The 16635-nt window shown below is 45.0% G+C and overlaps 1 protein-coding gene across 1 annotated transcript in view; it reads right to left on the reverse strand.

Annotated features, from left to right (window-relative positions):
* ATG2A (autophagy related 2A) overlaps positions 1-16635 on the reverse strand; it is a 2120972-nt gene that overhangs the window by 412899 nt on the left and 1691438 nt on the right. The window contains exon 25 of the mRNA XM_086939522.1: positions 482-653. Coding sequence (XP_086795648.1) covers positions 482-653 — 172 coding nt within the window. The remainder of the gene's footprint in view (positions 1-481; positions 654-16635) is intronic.

Here is a 16635-nt window from a genome sequence, read left to right on the forward strand (position 1 = left end):
ATAACTATTGCATTTTAAGGCAGCAAGTTACCTCTTGTGTCCTGTGCCAGTAGTCATACCGCAGCTCTGTAATTTTTTAGGGCTGTAATTAAAAGGTGTTACTATTACTGATATACATGGGATCCTAGGTGGGGAGGTGTCCAGGTTCATACCTGTAAGCTACAGATTACTGCAGATGCCAATGTCATCCATAACTCGCTGAATCATCTTGCCTGCTGGTTTATGCGTAACAAAACACAAGATGAATTTTGAGTTCTCATACCTTCAGTCTCACCACCCAAAGAAAATTAAATAAATTTGAGTTTTCTTCAAAAGATTCAATAGTTATGATTGGAGGAGATTGAGGCCAAATACAGGGATGTCTAGGTATGCAATCTATTCTGAACGTCTTATGGGAGAGGGCATGAGTAGCCTTTTGTAAGAGGAAAGCTGTTGAATAAAAGCGGCAATTGGACACAAATGCTGCCACTAAGTCTCCCACCTGAAATAGATAGGTTGCTCTGTAGAAGATGACGACGTTGATGCAGAGCTGTTGTTGCTGATGGTGGTTTCCATAGAGGCTGACATGTCTGCCCCAAAGGCAGCCAGTCTTGGCCCAGTGTCCGAATCTAGGCCTGCAGACTCTGTGTCCTGATGACTGACGTCAGGGTGGGCTGTGAAACAATAAGACAAGGATCAAATGGAGAAGCGGAAATGTAGACACAAGATACACACATTTACACGAAAACCTGTAACTAGATTTACACATCTAGAAGTAACTGAAATACAAAATTCACGTCTATTATATAAGATGGGAGGGGTATCATTTAAGGCAGTAATTTGAAAGTAAGCATACCAGATGACAACATAATGTCCAATTCATTGTATCTGATAGACTTCTAGTCACAGATTCCTTACCTTAGAATATTCCCCAGGTGTTAGATTTGGCGTCTCATTAATTGACTGTATGATTAATTCCATCAAATGGGGAGGAAGGTGGGGCGGTGATGGATCCATAGTTGGATAGAGTCTCTAACAGAAAAGGCCTTACCAAAGGTAATTTACTTTTTCTTCTGATGGAGACTTGTAACCACAGACTCCTCGCCATGTGACTATATACCAAAGATTTGCCTTCTTTGGTGGTAGGTCTGTAGGAAGTGCCCGTACTGCCTGACCTAGCTATCCAGGCAGTAGTGCTTTGCGAACGTGTGGGGGATGCACATGTTGCAGAGTAGCAAATGTTCAGGACAGGCACACTGTGTGCCAGTGCAGTGGTAGCAACCTACACTGGGGTGGAGGGAGCATGTAAGCTTTCATGGAGCATTTATTTGATCAGCCCATAGGATGGGGCGGTCCTTCATAGACATATTTTTTAATGGATATCTGGCTGCTAAAAGGACACACACCATCAGCTGTCGCCGTTCAATTTTCATGCAAAGAGGTATACGTTGTCAGGCTCAGATGCAATACTCAAAACCAACAGCTGCAACAGGAGATCCTCCCGAAGTGGCATCCAGATCAGAGGACAGATTCACATGGCCAGACGTTCCAGGTACCACACTCTCCTCACACAGCCCTGAGCCACTAGAATGGCTTGGGTCCATTCTCTCTTGATCCTATTCAGTAACCTGGGCAGGAGAGGTAGGGATGGAAAGTTGTACAGGAGTACTGACCCCGAATGCTGGCTGAAAGCATCTCTGAGGGAGGACTACTTTGGGAACTCCAATGTGTACCAATTTCGACACTGTATGTTCTCTGCGGTGGAAAGTACTTCAAGCAAGGGTTCTCGCAATTGCTTGAAGATGCCCTGTGCCACCTCAGAGCGTATCTGCCATAAGTGATCCGTTAGGCAATGTCAGCCTATGACCTGGCATTTAAAGACCTTGCCAGGTGCTGATCAATCAGTGAGATGCCCTTAGCGTTCAGGCATTTACAGGGATGCAAGGACTCTTGGCTTAGAACCCATGACCCCATGCTGCCCTATTTGTTGTAATACCACCTGCCGGTCATGTTGTCTGTGAGAATCTGCACCCATTTCCCCATTGATGGTCAGGAGGAATGCCGTCAGTGCCAAGCGAATTGCATGTAACTACAACAAATTGATGTGGAGGAGAGCCTCCACTAGAGACCAGAGTCTTTTGCTTGCCACCATTCCCAGAAGAAGATCTCAACCAAGGAACGGATGCATCCATCACAACTGTTAGCTCTGGGAGAGGAAGAGGTCTCCTGCAGGACCAACGGTGGTCGAGCAGCCATTGGTGCAGATTCTTTGCAGTCTTAATCAACACCTAGATGGGGCCTGATAGGTTGCCTTAGTGCTATGCCTTCAGATCTCACTGTAGAGTTCGCATATGCCACCTGATGTGGTCCACAAACAGAATACAGGAGGCCAAGAGGCCTCAGAGCTGCTCTCACCAAGACCCAGGTCAAGGGTTGAAACATCAGGATCATAGGCCAAATGTCCTGGACTTGTTGAGATGGAAGGATGGCTCAGAAGAGCACTCTATCCAGGATGGCTCCAATGAAGGGAAACGTTTGAGAAGGAGTCAGGTATGACATTGACATGATGATGGAAAATTCCAGCGATGTCAACATGGCGCCGTAGTCTGCAGTTGGTTGAAGACTACTTGGGGCGACCCGGCCTTCAGCAGCCAGTCATTGAAATGTGGGATGGCTGGGATTCCCAGTCTCTGTAAATGGGCTACAACCATCATTATCACGTTTGTGAATACCCGAGGTGCACTAGTACGGGAAGAGGGGAGCCCAGAGAACTGAAAGTGCTTTTGGCCTACCTGAAACTGCAAGTAACTTCTGTGGGAATTTAGGATGGGTATGTGACAATATGCACCCTGCAAGTCCAGAAGTACCATCCAGGCTCCTGGATCCGGGCAGACAGAACCTGGGCCAGGGTGAGTATCTTGAACTTGTCCTTCCGAAGAATGAAGTTCAGAGGGCAAAGGTCTAGAATGGAGTGATGGCCTGCATACTTTCTCTCCACCAGAAAGTTATGAAAGTAACAATCAGTGCCAATCCTTAATGCTAGCATCCTCTCTATTGCAACCTTGGCGAAGAGAGACTGAATGTCTCCATGGAGTATGGATAAGTGTGCCTCTGGGAAGTGCTGCAGTGTGGATGGCATATCCAGGGGTTAAAATAAGAAGGGTAGGGATTATCCTTGTTCCATGACTTGGAGCATCTATCGGTCTGATGTGATGCACCACCATTCTCTAACAAGGTGATTGTGAGCCAAGAAAATTATTTAACCCATTTCTAGGAGGCTGCAGGGGATGGAGCTGGGGCGTGTGTGGTGTGTTGCCACTGGGAGCTTGGACTAAAGGTCAATGTTGTCACACCACTAGTCTATTTACTGGATGGCACAATTCTGGTTTTACCCAGATGGCCCCCAGCACAGCAATGAGGACCTCATTCAAAGGAGGTAAGGGTTCTTCACTGGCCTCTGCTGGATTGGAACCTCAGTAAAAACATTTATCTTTACTTTTTGTGTAGGAAGAGTAAGGTAAAGAAACTGCCGCCCTCCTAATCACTAGGGTGATTGAGTCCGAGGCTTCAGTGGCCACAGCTCGATGTGGGGAGGATAGCCCAGTGGTCATTCAGTGTCTAGACCACTGTTATCCTGGAGGTCTTACAAAATGTTCCCTTCATCACAAAAAATCACCTTCATAGTCGCCATCATCATTATCATAGTAAAGGTGTGTTCCTGGGTTATAATGATTATAATGTCGAGGGCCAGAGGATCAAGGCTGAGCTTCTGAGTCCGATAAAATTATCAGATCCGTGTCCACCGTCAGAACCAGCATCAGGGCTTAGGTTGGTGGTGTCAGTCATGGCGCCGTGGATGGCATTGGATGTTATGTGAGGCTAGAGCCAGCCGCGCCATGCTTGAGAAAGGGGCGACCTCGGTCGTAGGTCAAGTGGCACGGTCAGCAGCAGGGACAGATCTGCGGACTGGGTCGACAAGGGGTCCAGATCTGTGGACTGGGTCAACACGGGGTCCAGACTTGCAGCATCCTCTGATCCTTAGGAAGTGAAGGTGCCCCAGTGGGATCCGTTGGGGTATCAAATATTTTCTCAACAGCCTCTATCAACAGACAGAGTTTGTCAGTTGTAGCAGGACACTCAAGGGGGAGTTTGGAACAGAAACACTGCTACAGTCCATTCAGTAAAGTGCTTCGCATCCTTGAGGTAACCGGGGCAGTGCACGATTCCAAATGTTCCCTGCCAACTTGTGAAGAATGGGATTTGTGCAGCTGTTGCATTTTGTTCTGCTGCCACCTTTTGCTTATTAATATTTTCTTTGCTGAGCATATCTTTTTATGTCCCTGCACAATAAATTCTATGTTTACCCATTTCTTATTGGGTGGGTATACTCAGCATTTGAAGGACTATATTTCCTCTCTGAGAAGGAATCCACTAATGAAGCAGTTTTACCCATTAACAAACTGGTAGACACAAGAGACTCACTTGCTGGCTGGAAGTAGAAAACCAAGAGCAATGTTCATTTTCAGTGAACTGCTGTCTTCAAACTTAAACTGGACAAAGAGATCATTATGCTGGTAAGAAGGGCACTGTGGAATTCATGGGAATAACTATAACGTAAGACTATAGGATCATTCCACCTTCGAAATGTACCAGAGGCCTGGCATTGTTTTTGAGCTTTTTGAGCTTTTGCAATAACACAGCATTATCCTGAGGTAACTCAAGCTTACTACAAATTTCTCAAGAATGATGGTCTTGCTCAGCCAACTCTCATCCCCAATGGAAGGCTTGTCTTGATAATTTGAAAGGTTTCCAGAAATTCGTTACCAATAAATCACTGAGAGAGGGAGAAAGTGAACCATTTTTTCTAGGCTTGGACCTATAGTCATTCTTGCTGCATACAAGCTTCTCAGTGCTTCTCCCTAATTCCCTTCAAAGTAGACTTATTGTTCATCAATACCCTGTGTTCGCTTGGCTGCATCTCTAAAACAATCTTTCTCTCCTTTACTGTGGTCTCCTGGACTACGTCTTTCAAATGCACCACTAAAACAAACAAATGTTTACTTTTCAATAGTCTGTCCATCAAAATCAAACTACTTTATAAAGGAAGGATTCACTGAAGATATGTCCAGGCAGACACAGACATATGGGCTGCTCAGAGGTCTGTAGTTGTGGCCATATCTAACAATTAAAATTGTTGAAAAACCAGTCCTGATTGCATCATCGAAGCGCTTAGCAAGTGGGTCCCTCGCTTTGCAAAAGTGTCTCAGAGAGGACAATGGAATTCCTCCCACAAAGCAATTACTGAAACAAGCATTGACAAAGCAAATAGGTCTAATCTAGAAGTGCTATTAGCGTTGGCATTGTTTAGCTGCCATAATGTACAGTAGCGTGGATGGTTTGCAGTGTAGCTAAAACTAATTTTAACAAGCATTTGCAATGCAATAGGTCGCGCAGTTACGAGAGTTTAAGCTATGAGCATTGTAAATAACAATGCCTTTTATTTTTGTTTTTAAGAAGAAAACAAAAATTAAAGGCATTGTTATTTGCAATGTCAATAGCTCAAACACTTGTCAATGCGAGACCCTATTGCATTGCAAATGTTTGTTAATACTTCTTTTAATTTTTCTGTTGTGTGCGTCCCACTTTTGGTCCCTCAGACCAGCTAGGGGTCTCATCTAGGAAGGTTTGGTGTCCTTCTGAAAAGTACTGACAGGAACCACAAAGTGTTTCACATCATTGGTTAGAAAGGTTACAGCTCCTGTTCCACTCAAGGAGAGACTGTCCGTAAATCAGCCCCCAAAATTGATTTTGTTCTCGCCTTGAGTGATCCAAGCTGTCTCAAGAGAACCCTTGTGTAGGCAAACAGCTGTGCATACATGCGACATCTGCACCCAGATGAAGTGACGGGCATGCATAAGACTTTTCTTCAGTGCACATCAACGAACAGCGCTAAATAAAAAATAAAAAAAGTCACAACATTTCATGGGTTCATCTTCAGAACAACCTGTAAAACCTTTGGAATTTAAGGATGCATTTGGAAAATATTGCTGTACACTTTCTGCTGGGGTGTTCGGACTTACACTGTGCCAGGGAACTAGCTGTAAACACTTTCTCGAGCTTGAACACCCAGTCCGGGGGCCGTTGTCCAGCCTGCTGACTTCCCATCACACAACAGGCACTCAAATAACAAGTTCAATTCTCAGCAGCAAACGCCAGAGCTATTGGACCAGATGAAGTGGGGCCCCCGAAACAGCAAAAATAATTAAATAAATAAACAAGCGTGGCCAAGTAAAAGAGACTAATGTTCAGTCTACCCCCACTGGACGCTGTTCCACAGTGTACTCCATCCTCCCGTTCAGCACAAGGCCCCATCTGCTCCCTCTCTTGCCTGGGTCTGCTTCCCACAGACGCAGTAGGCCGCGCTGCATAACTCAACCTCGCGTAGTTCTCCCGTGAGCACCGAGCGTGTCCTACCTGGTCAGTGATGCCGAGGATTCCTATTTCCCAGGGTGAGTCAGCATGAGGCACGCGGCATGGGGGACAGCAAGCCCGGTGGAGGGAGGGACACAGGCCAGCTCCGAGGTCCGCAGGAATTGCAGGTGCTGTGGGAGGAGGAATGGGAGCTCCCCTAACAGAAGGGGCCTGATAGAGGCAGGGAGGGAGCGAGCGAGAGGGAAAGCGAAAGCGTACACATGCACATCCTGATGAAGACAGGGAGGGAGCGAAGCAAAAGCGCGCCATGCGCACGTTACACTAACACTGCAAGCCGTACGCGTGCACATCTGCTGTCCACGTGTGCACATCTCCTGTCCCTCCTCAGCCGACAAATCGACAATAGATCTCGCCAAGGCGACCAGCGCATGCGCTGCGTCGCTAGGCGAGACCTAAAAAGCGCAATGACACAACCACAGCAAATGCACTTTTATTCCAAAGTGCATTAGCACTGGATGAACCATAGTCCTTTTTCATCCAAGCTGAACAGCAGACATGCTGCTATGCAGCATGGGCACAACCATTGCCAAAGTCAGAAATGCTCATGCTGTACAACATGAACTAAATTCAATGGCAGATTCAATAGCCTCAGAGGCGAGACTTATTGGCTTTACCAATACTAGCTAGGTAGGTCTTGGCACAACACCCCTGTGATTCTGTACAAATCAGTTAATATCCCATGCGTGAAAAGAAAATGTCATTTTGTAAAAAAAAATGCTATCACATAAATAAAGCAATTGTGCCCATGTCTATGTCTAGGTGAAAATACATTTAGAAGCAGATATTGGTTGACACAATAAACGTTCATTTAAAAGGACGTATATTGTGTCAACAGATATCTGCTTCTAAATGGTTTCTTTGAAGTATGTGTGGCATAGTAAAGTAAAACATACCTACACATGGTAAGAGGTTCAACAGGGATGACAGGGAAGAAGAAAAAATAAAAGTAGCGCGTCAGTCTCAAAACTCAGCTTGATCAGTGGAAGAACAGCAAAAAAGCTCAAGTACTCAGTACTTAGTAGATGGTCCAAACGAAAGAAGGAGAAGTGCAGCCAGCACACACTGGCCAATTAGATGGCAGCAAATAAGAGTGACAATGTAGCCAAGAAATGTTAAGCAATGCTGGGCTGCAAGACCCTAGTTGTATACAATATCTCCTGCAAGTAAAAAGGACAGGGTGGCGTTATTCAACTTCACGGTTTGTCATAACTTCCAAAGACTTTTTCTGGAGCACTAAAACTAGTCCAAACAGTAGAATTCTACTGTTAAATCTAACTCTCCAGAGCCAAAGTTCAGCTTTGAGTCACTAGATTAATTCTGTAAATATCACTCTTTAAATTGAAGCTTAAGTGACTCTGCTGTAGTCATTTCCTTGACGCCTCATGTGTTGCTATAACAGTTTCTTATGCCCTAATGTTCTTGGTAAACCATTTGCTGAGAATGATAAACAGCTAAAAGACAGCATGCAAAAAAGTTACTTATCAGAGGAAGTGCAGTATTTCCGGTCTATGTTCACCTACACTTTACGAAAACCCTACTCGCCATCTTAGGCTCAGCAGCAAGAGCAATCAATTCCAGCGGCGCAATACAGCCCGACTGCAGCACCGAGGGGACCCCAATCCTCCAGAAGTATGCAACTCCTAAAAGGGTCCCTTTCGTACATAGGGCAATGAATATCTGTAAGATACAGGCAACACAGGGTTGCTCTTTATATTCTGCAGAGGAGCCCCATCATTTTGCATTACGTCATTGATCAATTTTCTCATACCAACCACCTGTACACAAGTAAGGATTCCCAAGAACAATCTGGTACATGCACAGTTAGCAGATGTTTACCATGTTGAAAGCATCAGATGCTATTTATACTGAACCATTCTTGATTTGCAATATTCTTTGATCAACCTACCACTTGGCTCTTATTTTCCTGTATTTTCCTGTTTGAAAAACTGGTGTGTGATAATGTGAAATGTTCACGAACACTTGGTGTCTGGCACTTCGCTGTGTTTGTCATTGTTTCCTTCCTTTATTTAGTCTTCTTTTGCGTCTTTAATGCTAAGGACGATGCGAATAACGGCATTCTGGAACTGCAGGTGTTAGGAAATTAACATTACTGTTGTATACGATAGCGGCCTTGACAAGAAAACTGGAATCACTGGATTATACCACAGGTCAGTAAATACTGGAGAACATGAAATAAATAAATATAGAATTATAGATAGGAAACAGTGAATTATGGTGATGTTTTTCACCAAGGGGTTCAGAGGGAGATGAAATAGACAACAAGAGCAAGACTACAGTTGTCTATGATGTCACTCAGAAACTTTGCTTTTTAACCATCTATAATTTATGTTATGTATGGCCCCAAAAATCATCTGCCCCTGATTTCAACTACTACGCTGTGGCAGAAGAGTAATGATGGAGTCATACATAACATGACCTATGTTATGTATCCATGTCCCACAGGTTAAAAAAAAACCTATCTGCCATCCTTGAGGAACACCCACCACCTTCCCTGCCTTCCTTAACCTCATGCAGCTGTGCTATCTGCTTTCATTCAAAGCAGTCAAGCAGCGCTGCACTGACATACTCTCAGAGAGCTCATCAGCCTGGCCTGGAACAGAAATGTATGATGTAACAACAGTAGGTAACGAGTTTTGTTAACAACTGTTGCTATTTCGTAACAACAAGTTAAGAGATCCAGAGACTGAAATAAAACATAGAGGTTCTCCATGAGAGCCATATAGAACATATCTCTACTGTAAACTTGCAATGTAAAAGACTGAGGCAAAGGTACATAATAGTTATCTTAAATTAACACGAAAGCATCACGATACATGAAGGAGAAAGAAACATTTTACTTTGAGTAAAAGGTAAACAAAAAGGCTGTGTCTGATACAAATGAATGTGTCATGAGCATATGTATTTATTAGTCTTTGGAATGTAGTGGTAAGAGTTCCACTACTGCACACCCTTTGGGATGGCGTTCCACTGATGTCAGTTGCTGTGCATCCGACAGAGAGAGCACAGGGCTGGCTTCGAATGTTACTGGCACATAAAATAAATGTACACAAAATACTGACGTGCCACAACATCCTTTTTAGGTCTCGCCTAGGCAGTGTGAATGCGCTGTCTCTCCGAGTCATCTAATTATCTGTATAGCAAGGGTAATCTCCCCTGCTGCTTTGTCCGGTTCCTCTAGGGACTACTTGGGCTTTTTTTTTTTTATTCGCCATGGTGCCCGCTTCATGGGCCGTGGCGATTTAAAAAAATGCTTTGTTGTTGGGTGGTGGCGGAGGTGCGTTTTACTTCAAGGGAGTGCGCTGCCTAGAAGCACTCGGGACATTTTAGCTGAAGCTCTAAGTGCGGGCTCTGTGGAACTGAAGAGCTTGCAACAAAGGTGCTGTGGAGGCCTGTTCCCGCCCTTGCCGCTGTCCAGCAGAGATTGGCCAGAGGAATGTTGTAACAAGTCACCTCAGACGCGGGAGCCTGGGCGAGGTGGGTCGCCGTCGGCGCACAAAGGAGCTGATTACTCATGGACCTATAAACAGGCTTCTTTTTGGTTTAATCGCTCCTGCAGGGTTCTTTCTTTTTTTATCAAAAAAGTTGTTACACTTCTCTGTTTCATTCAATCGACAGTCACATGTCTGAGAAGCCTTTTGTTCACTTTCCCTCGTGAATAATGAACGCGGGTGGTACTCGTGCAGTTTAGACCCAGGCTCCCCCCGTGCCGTTGCTGTCACTATACTGCCTCGCGCACTCACCTTTTCCTGATGGTCTCTCCAGATTCAGCTGTCCTCTCCTGTGCACATAACACACACACACATGCATGCACGCACACACACATCTGCACCAGGGTCGGCTTTTGGAGGTGGCATCCGGTGCGACAGGCTTTTTTGGTCAAAGTGTAGCAGGTAACAGTACAAAAGTGTTTAATCAATCAATCAATCAGTGCATTTGTATAGCGCGCTACTCACCCGGAAGAGTCTCAAGGCGCTGGGGGAGGGGGGTCCGTTACTGCTCGAAAAGCCAGGTCTTGAGTTGCTTCCTGAAGGAGAGATGGTCCTGGGTTAGTCGAAGGTGGATGGGGAGGGAGTTCCATGTCTTGGCTGCCAGGTAGGAGAAGGATTTTCCTCCGGCGGTGGTTCTGCGGATGCGTGGAACGGCGGCGAGGGCGTGGCTGGTCGATCGTAGATGGCGCGTGGGCATGTAGAAGGTCAGGCGGTTGTTGAGGTACTTGGGACCAAGGTCGTGAAAAGCCTTGTGTGCGTGGGTGAGGAGTCTGAACGTGATCCTCTTGCTGACGGGGTGCCAGTGTAGGCTTCTCAGGTGGCCGGAGATGTGGCTGTGTCGAGGGATGTCCAGGACGAGTCGTGCGGAGGCGTTCTGGATGCGTTAGAGTCTTTCTTGGAGTTTTGCTGTGGTCCCGGCGTAGAGGGTGTTTCCATAGTCCAGTCGGCTGGTGACGAGTGCCTGGGTGACCGTCTTCCTGGTTTCGGTGGGGATACATCGGAAGATCTTTCGGAGCATGCGAAGAGTGTCGAAGCACGATGATGAGACGGCGTTGACGTGTCTGGTCATCGAGAGGGAGGAGTCCAGGATGAAGCCCAGGTTGCATGCGTGGTCCGTTGGCTTGGGAGTGGTGCCCAGAGCAGGGGGCCACCAGGAGTCGTCCCAGGCGGAGGGCGATGATCCCAGGATGAGGACTTCCGTCTTGTCTGAGTTCAGTTTCAGGCGGCTGTACTTCATCCACTCGGCGACGTCTTTCATCCCTTCGTGTAGGCTGGTTCTGGCGGTGGCAAAGTCGTTGGTGAGGGATAGGATCAGCTGTGTGTCGTCGGCGTAGGAGATGATGTTGAGGTTGTGTTGGCGTGCGATGGCTACGAGGGGGCTCATGTAGACGTTGAAGAGGGTGGGGCTGAGTGATGATCCTTGTGGTACGCAGCAGATGACTTCGGTGGCCTCGGATCTGAACGGGGGAGTCGGACTCTCTGGGTTCTTCCGGCGAGGAACGAGATGATCCACTCCAATGCCTTCTCTCGGATTCCGATGTTGCTGAGGCGCTGCGCTAGGGTGCGGTGGCAGACAGTGTTGAATGCTGCGGAGAGGTCCAGGAGGATGAGGGCCGCTGTTTCCCTGTTGTCGAGCAGGGATCTGATGTCGTCAGTGGCTGCGATGAGGGCGGTCTCTGTGCTGTGGTTGGGTCGGAAACCGGACTGTGATTGGTCGAGGGATCCGTTCGTCTGGAGGTGTTGTGTTTTATCTAGGACCCCGATCAATATTGTGACCTCATGCCCCTATACGGCTATAATCAATACATATCCCTATAATGGCATAACGATCAGAGCCATATTTCAGTAACTCGTCTCTGCAGCTCATGACAGTCCATGACACAGCAGAAGCCACTTCCTTAGATTCTTAGATAACACACCGAGTTCTTTCGACATCTCAAACCCCCCAGCAACCTGGGAAAGCCCCGCTTGTTTTGTTTTGATTAGTAATAGAACTCCTGCGAGCACTGTAAGAACGACCAGTTCTTAGTGACATCTTTATTAACGTCTTATGTCCAAAAACGTACGTCAAACTCGGCACCTTTCAGGTATAAATATACCAACGTTGCCTTAAGCAAGCACACGGTGGTGGTGAATACTGGAGCAGATCGGCTGTCCCCTTGCAGAGCCCAGCAGATCGGAGAAGCCCACGGTTGCTGCCCCTCCTCTTTGACGCGCTGAGAAAGACGCTGTCTTTTCTCCTGCCGAGAAAATCCAGCTCCGGCGTTTCCAGCCTACCCTTGCGGGTAACTGGGATATCGGGTCCTGAGAGGAGATACCAGACCTCCTGCATTGTATTCCAGAGGTACGGTGCTGACTAAACCCTTAGAGAGAATTCTTGAAGCAAACTCTTGGCAAAATCAACTTAACTTAAATTACTACTTACTCCCTCCCTTGTATTAGGCTTAGGTCAGGTACACTGGGGTAGGCGTAGTTAGAAGCACCAGTTGAGGTCGTTAGCCAATGTATACATGAATGTATATATATTTTATTCATTTTAACTATCTTATGGCTAAGAAACCATATCATTGCTTTTACAGTATTATTTCGTAATACTTATTTTACTGTACGCACTTCTTGAAATAACAAGTCTTGCATTTGTGGCAATTCGTTTCTCTTGCATGAGAAGGAAGACTGCTCAATAAATAATATATTTTATTGAAAAACGCCCGTCTCTCTATTCTCTGCATCCTGGTGGAAGTAAAATCTGCACAACTGACTGAGTGATATAGCTGTCTATTGTTTCACACGACTCTAGAGATGGACTCTTATTCTGAGGAGCAAAGTTGTCATGTTTATGCGGTTGTCGGAAGCTGAATCCCATCTTGTCTGAGCCAGGGAAGCTGATCACTTCCTATTCAGTCAAGAAAGTTTCCAGTGACCTCTGAGCTAGCTGGCGCAAACCTAAATTAAGTCTAACATAGTCAGTAGAGACCTAGAAGACTGCACTCCTACGTCTACACTGCTGTTTATGTTATTCCAATGCGCAGGGCCTATAGGGAAAATAGGAACTACACTACATGGCGCCCAACTTTGGTAAGGCGATAAAACTAACGCAAGACGTTAGAGTAACTCAGTCGTGCTTTTTCACACAGACCCTTTCTCCCGTAAATACTCCAATAGACGTCTGGAGTGGGTGAAAGGTTAAAATCCGCCGGAACTTAGTAGGAAGAGATTCCTATGTAAAGTTTCTGGTTTAGTCAACGTTAAAGGATACAGTGTTCCAAAATATTGTGCACCTAATCTTTGTTTCCTTGGAAACCTGCTCTGCAAACCTTCATTAATACAATGTCAGAAAATGGCAATAACAACGGAACCAATGAAGTCGAGGTAGACGCGAATTAACCGGGTTTCGATGTTACAGGGATTAATGAACCGGATGCAATTATCATTCCGGTCAACATAAGAAAAACTATAACTTTAAAACTTATAGAAAACGGACTGACATCACGAGGTGGTACAGTCATTTTCGTGATAGAGGCACACGAATATCGGCAGACAGAGGTATTCTATTCATGGATAAACTTTCCAGCGGCAAATGCTACAACACACGAGTTTCACTATTACAAAACAGAGGAACCACCGGAAGAGTACGCTCCTTTCGAGGAGATTGAAATCCCATGAAAATACCAAGAGCACCTGCTCTGGTTTATAGGCACTCTAAAACATAATGATCACATCACCAGGCTTGGTCCACTAGGTAGACCAGGAGCAACGTGGCCGGTTTTAGCCAGCTACACACCACATCCAGACATTGGAAAAATGTCAAGGGAAGAACTTTTAGCACAGCTAAAATTACTGATTAAAATACATAGACAGTTAGTCCAATATGTAAAGCGGACTGCAACAGTCCAAACAGCTGTTAATGTTCCACATCTGACCCCTCATCAGGGGAACACAAATAAAATTATACGACAGAACATACAATCATGTCTTGGAAAAACTCCCGCAAAACGGGAACAAATTCCTTTTTGGTTAGCAAAGAAAATTACTCAAATAGAGGCAGTATTCCTGAATACTACCCCTATTGAGAAACCCAGAATTCTGACTATATTCCTTCCAATGGGGGTCGCACCACATGTGGAGGACTGTGACACTTGGGGTACAGTCTTTGCTTCCATTTACACAAAACACATGGTGTTCCGTCCATGGCGGTAATTCCAGATGGGCTAAAACAAATTCAGAATGAATACGGTCCAGAACCTGCTTTAACTCTTGGTATGAAATTACTGAAAGACTTCAAGCAGGTCTCGGCTATATTACTAGCCAACATAAAAGGAGAAGCAGCATCTGTGGCGATCCGCCAGAAATTGAAAGAAACAGATATAACAGATCAACCAATTGAGCTTGCCAGAATTATAGAAAAATGCTATGAAGAATTAGGTAGAGATAGTTTGGGTGGGAAACCTGTAAAACCCCAACTACTCGAAAATCCTGAAAAATTATTTATTAAAAAGAGCTGGGATGGAAATAAACAATCCACTCCCAAAGAAAAAGTGTTCCAGTCCAGAGGAAGGTCTCCTCGGCGGAGGGAAAAACTCCGACTCGAGAAAACCAGTCTCCCCAGAGGGAGCACTCTGAGAAAAGATATAACCTTAGAAATAGGGATAACTTGAAAAAGCCTGATAGATATCAAAGTATTGATACACGTCCCTCTCAATCTTTTTCGCAGAAATCGGAAAGAAGAGGACAGTCAGACCCAAGAGAACAGCACACCAAGTCCAAAGACAAGGAACCTGCTCAAAGTAAAAAATTACAATTCCCAAGGAAGAAGGTAGCCAGTATTAGAGTAATCGAACATGCCGAGAATACTGAGGACACAGCTGAAAAACGGAGAGTGGGCACAGACAATGCTAGACAGTGCAGCAGAAATCAGCATAGTTTGCAAGATCCTGATGAGTCATCTGGAGACAGTGGACACAAATGAATACATTCAGGTAGAAACTGCAGACACCAGAGTTAGCGAACCTCATAAGATATACGAAATAACACTGCGTATAGAGGGAGATAAGACTAGAAGAATAAGGGGTCTATTTTGGGATAACCTCTCAAAAGGCTATGACATCCTGTTAGCCGAGAAAGGTTGGCCCCCAGAGTTTGTCAGGGAGTGCCCTCATGGCGAAGAAATGATTATGCCTGCCTTCTCAGATCACATTCCGATTCACACTAAATATATATATGCAAGGAAATGGGCAGCAGCCCAAGCACCAGCATTATATAAAAATCATGTAGGATGGGATGAGGACTCTCCTCCTCACAAAATCCAGTTAAAAAGTCAACCGACTGCACAAAGGCAGTACCCAATTAAGCAAGTAGCTAAAAAACAGGTCAGGGAGATTTTAGATCAACTTGAATACCAAGGGGTAATTGAAACATGCACCTCTCAAATGAACAATCCTTTGTGTCCTGTCTCCAAACCGGACGATTCGTATCGTCTAGTCTTGGACTACAGACACCTTAACTCATGTTGCAAAACATTTGCAGTACAAAATTCCCATAGTGCTGCACTAATGAATAACAGTTCGCAAAAAATACAAAACAACATTAGACATATCTAATGGTTTCTTTTGCCAAAATATTGCACCAGAAAGTAGGTACTTAACCGCTTTCTCAATAATGGGGTCACAGAAAAATTTCTGTAGGCTCCCACAGGGATTCAAGAACAGCCAAGGACTATTCTCAGCCAGAGTAACAGAGTTACTACAAATATATGATGATGAGGCATTATCTTAAGTCGATGACATCTATCTCACAGACGACGACTTGGATACTCACTTGAAAATGGTGAACACCATAATACTTGGGTTCGCAGCAGAGGGTTACAAATTCAACTTTAAATAGTCACGAATTGGCCATCTAACAGTCTTATTTTTAGGATACGAATTATCAAGTGAAGGGAAATGCCTAGCGGACAACTTTTTAAAAAAGTGCGCTGTACTCCAAGCACCGAAAACGCTGAAGAACTTACAATCGATTCTAGGCTTCCTGAATTTCGGAAGAACTTACATCATAAACTATGCAGAGAGGATTAAACCTCTCTACGAATTTATTAAACCTGATTTTAAACCAATTAACTGGACTCAAAAACACACGGAAATTTTGAGATCACTGCAAACAGACATGTTAGCAAAAACAAAATTAGAAACACGTGACAATACACGCAACCTTGTAAACTGAGTCATCCCAGGAAGATGCGGATTCACGTACCTGACTTCTAATGAGGGAGAAACGGTACCAATAGCTTACAAATCACATTTGTACACACAAGCAGAAAAAACATTCAGTCTCACGGAAAATACTGTAAAGGCAGTGCAAACTGCTATAGCGAAAGAACGAGAACTAGCACAAGGCAAAAGGATCACTGTTCTCACAGCAGAATCCGCCTTCGAGGCACTATTTAGCCCAGTAAACCTGCCTACAGTGTCACTGGATCCGAAATGGATACAGTGGGAAAATTCTCTCGCTGCAGAAGACGCGAAATACTATTTCACCTGCACATAAAAAAACGGAATGATTTAAAATATGAAAAAGAATATCCTCTGCCAATCGAAATTCTCCCTCTAGAACAGTACTCCTGTATAATCTATACAGACAGATTTGTACAGCATTACAATGT

This window comes from Lissotriton vulgaris, chromosome 9 (genome assembly GCF_964263255.1).
Source record: "Lissotriton vulgaris chromosome 9, aLisVul1.2, whole genome shotgun sequence".
NCBI lineage: Eukaryota > Metazoa > Chordata > Amphibia > Caudata > Salamandridae > Lissotriton > Lissotriton vulgaris.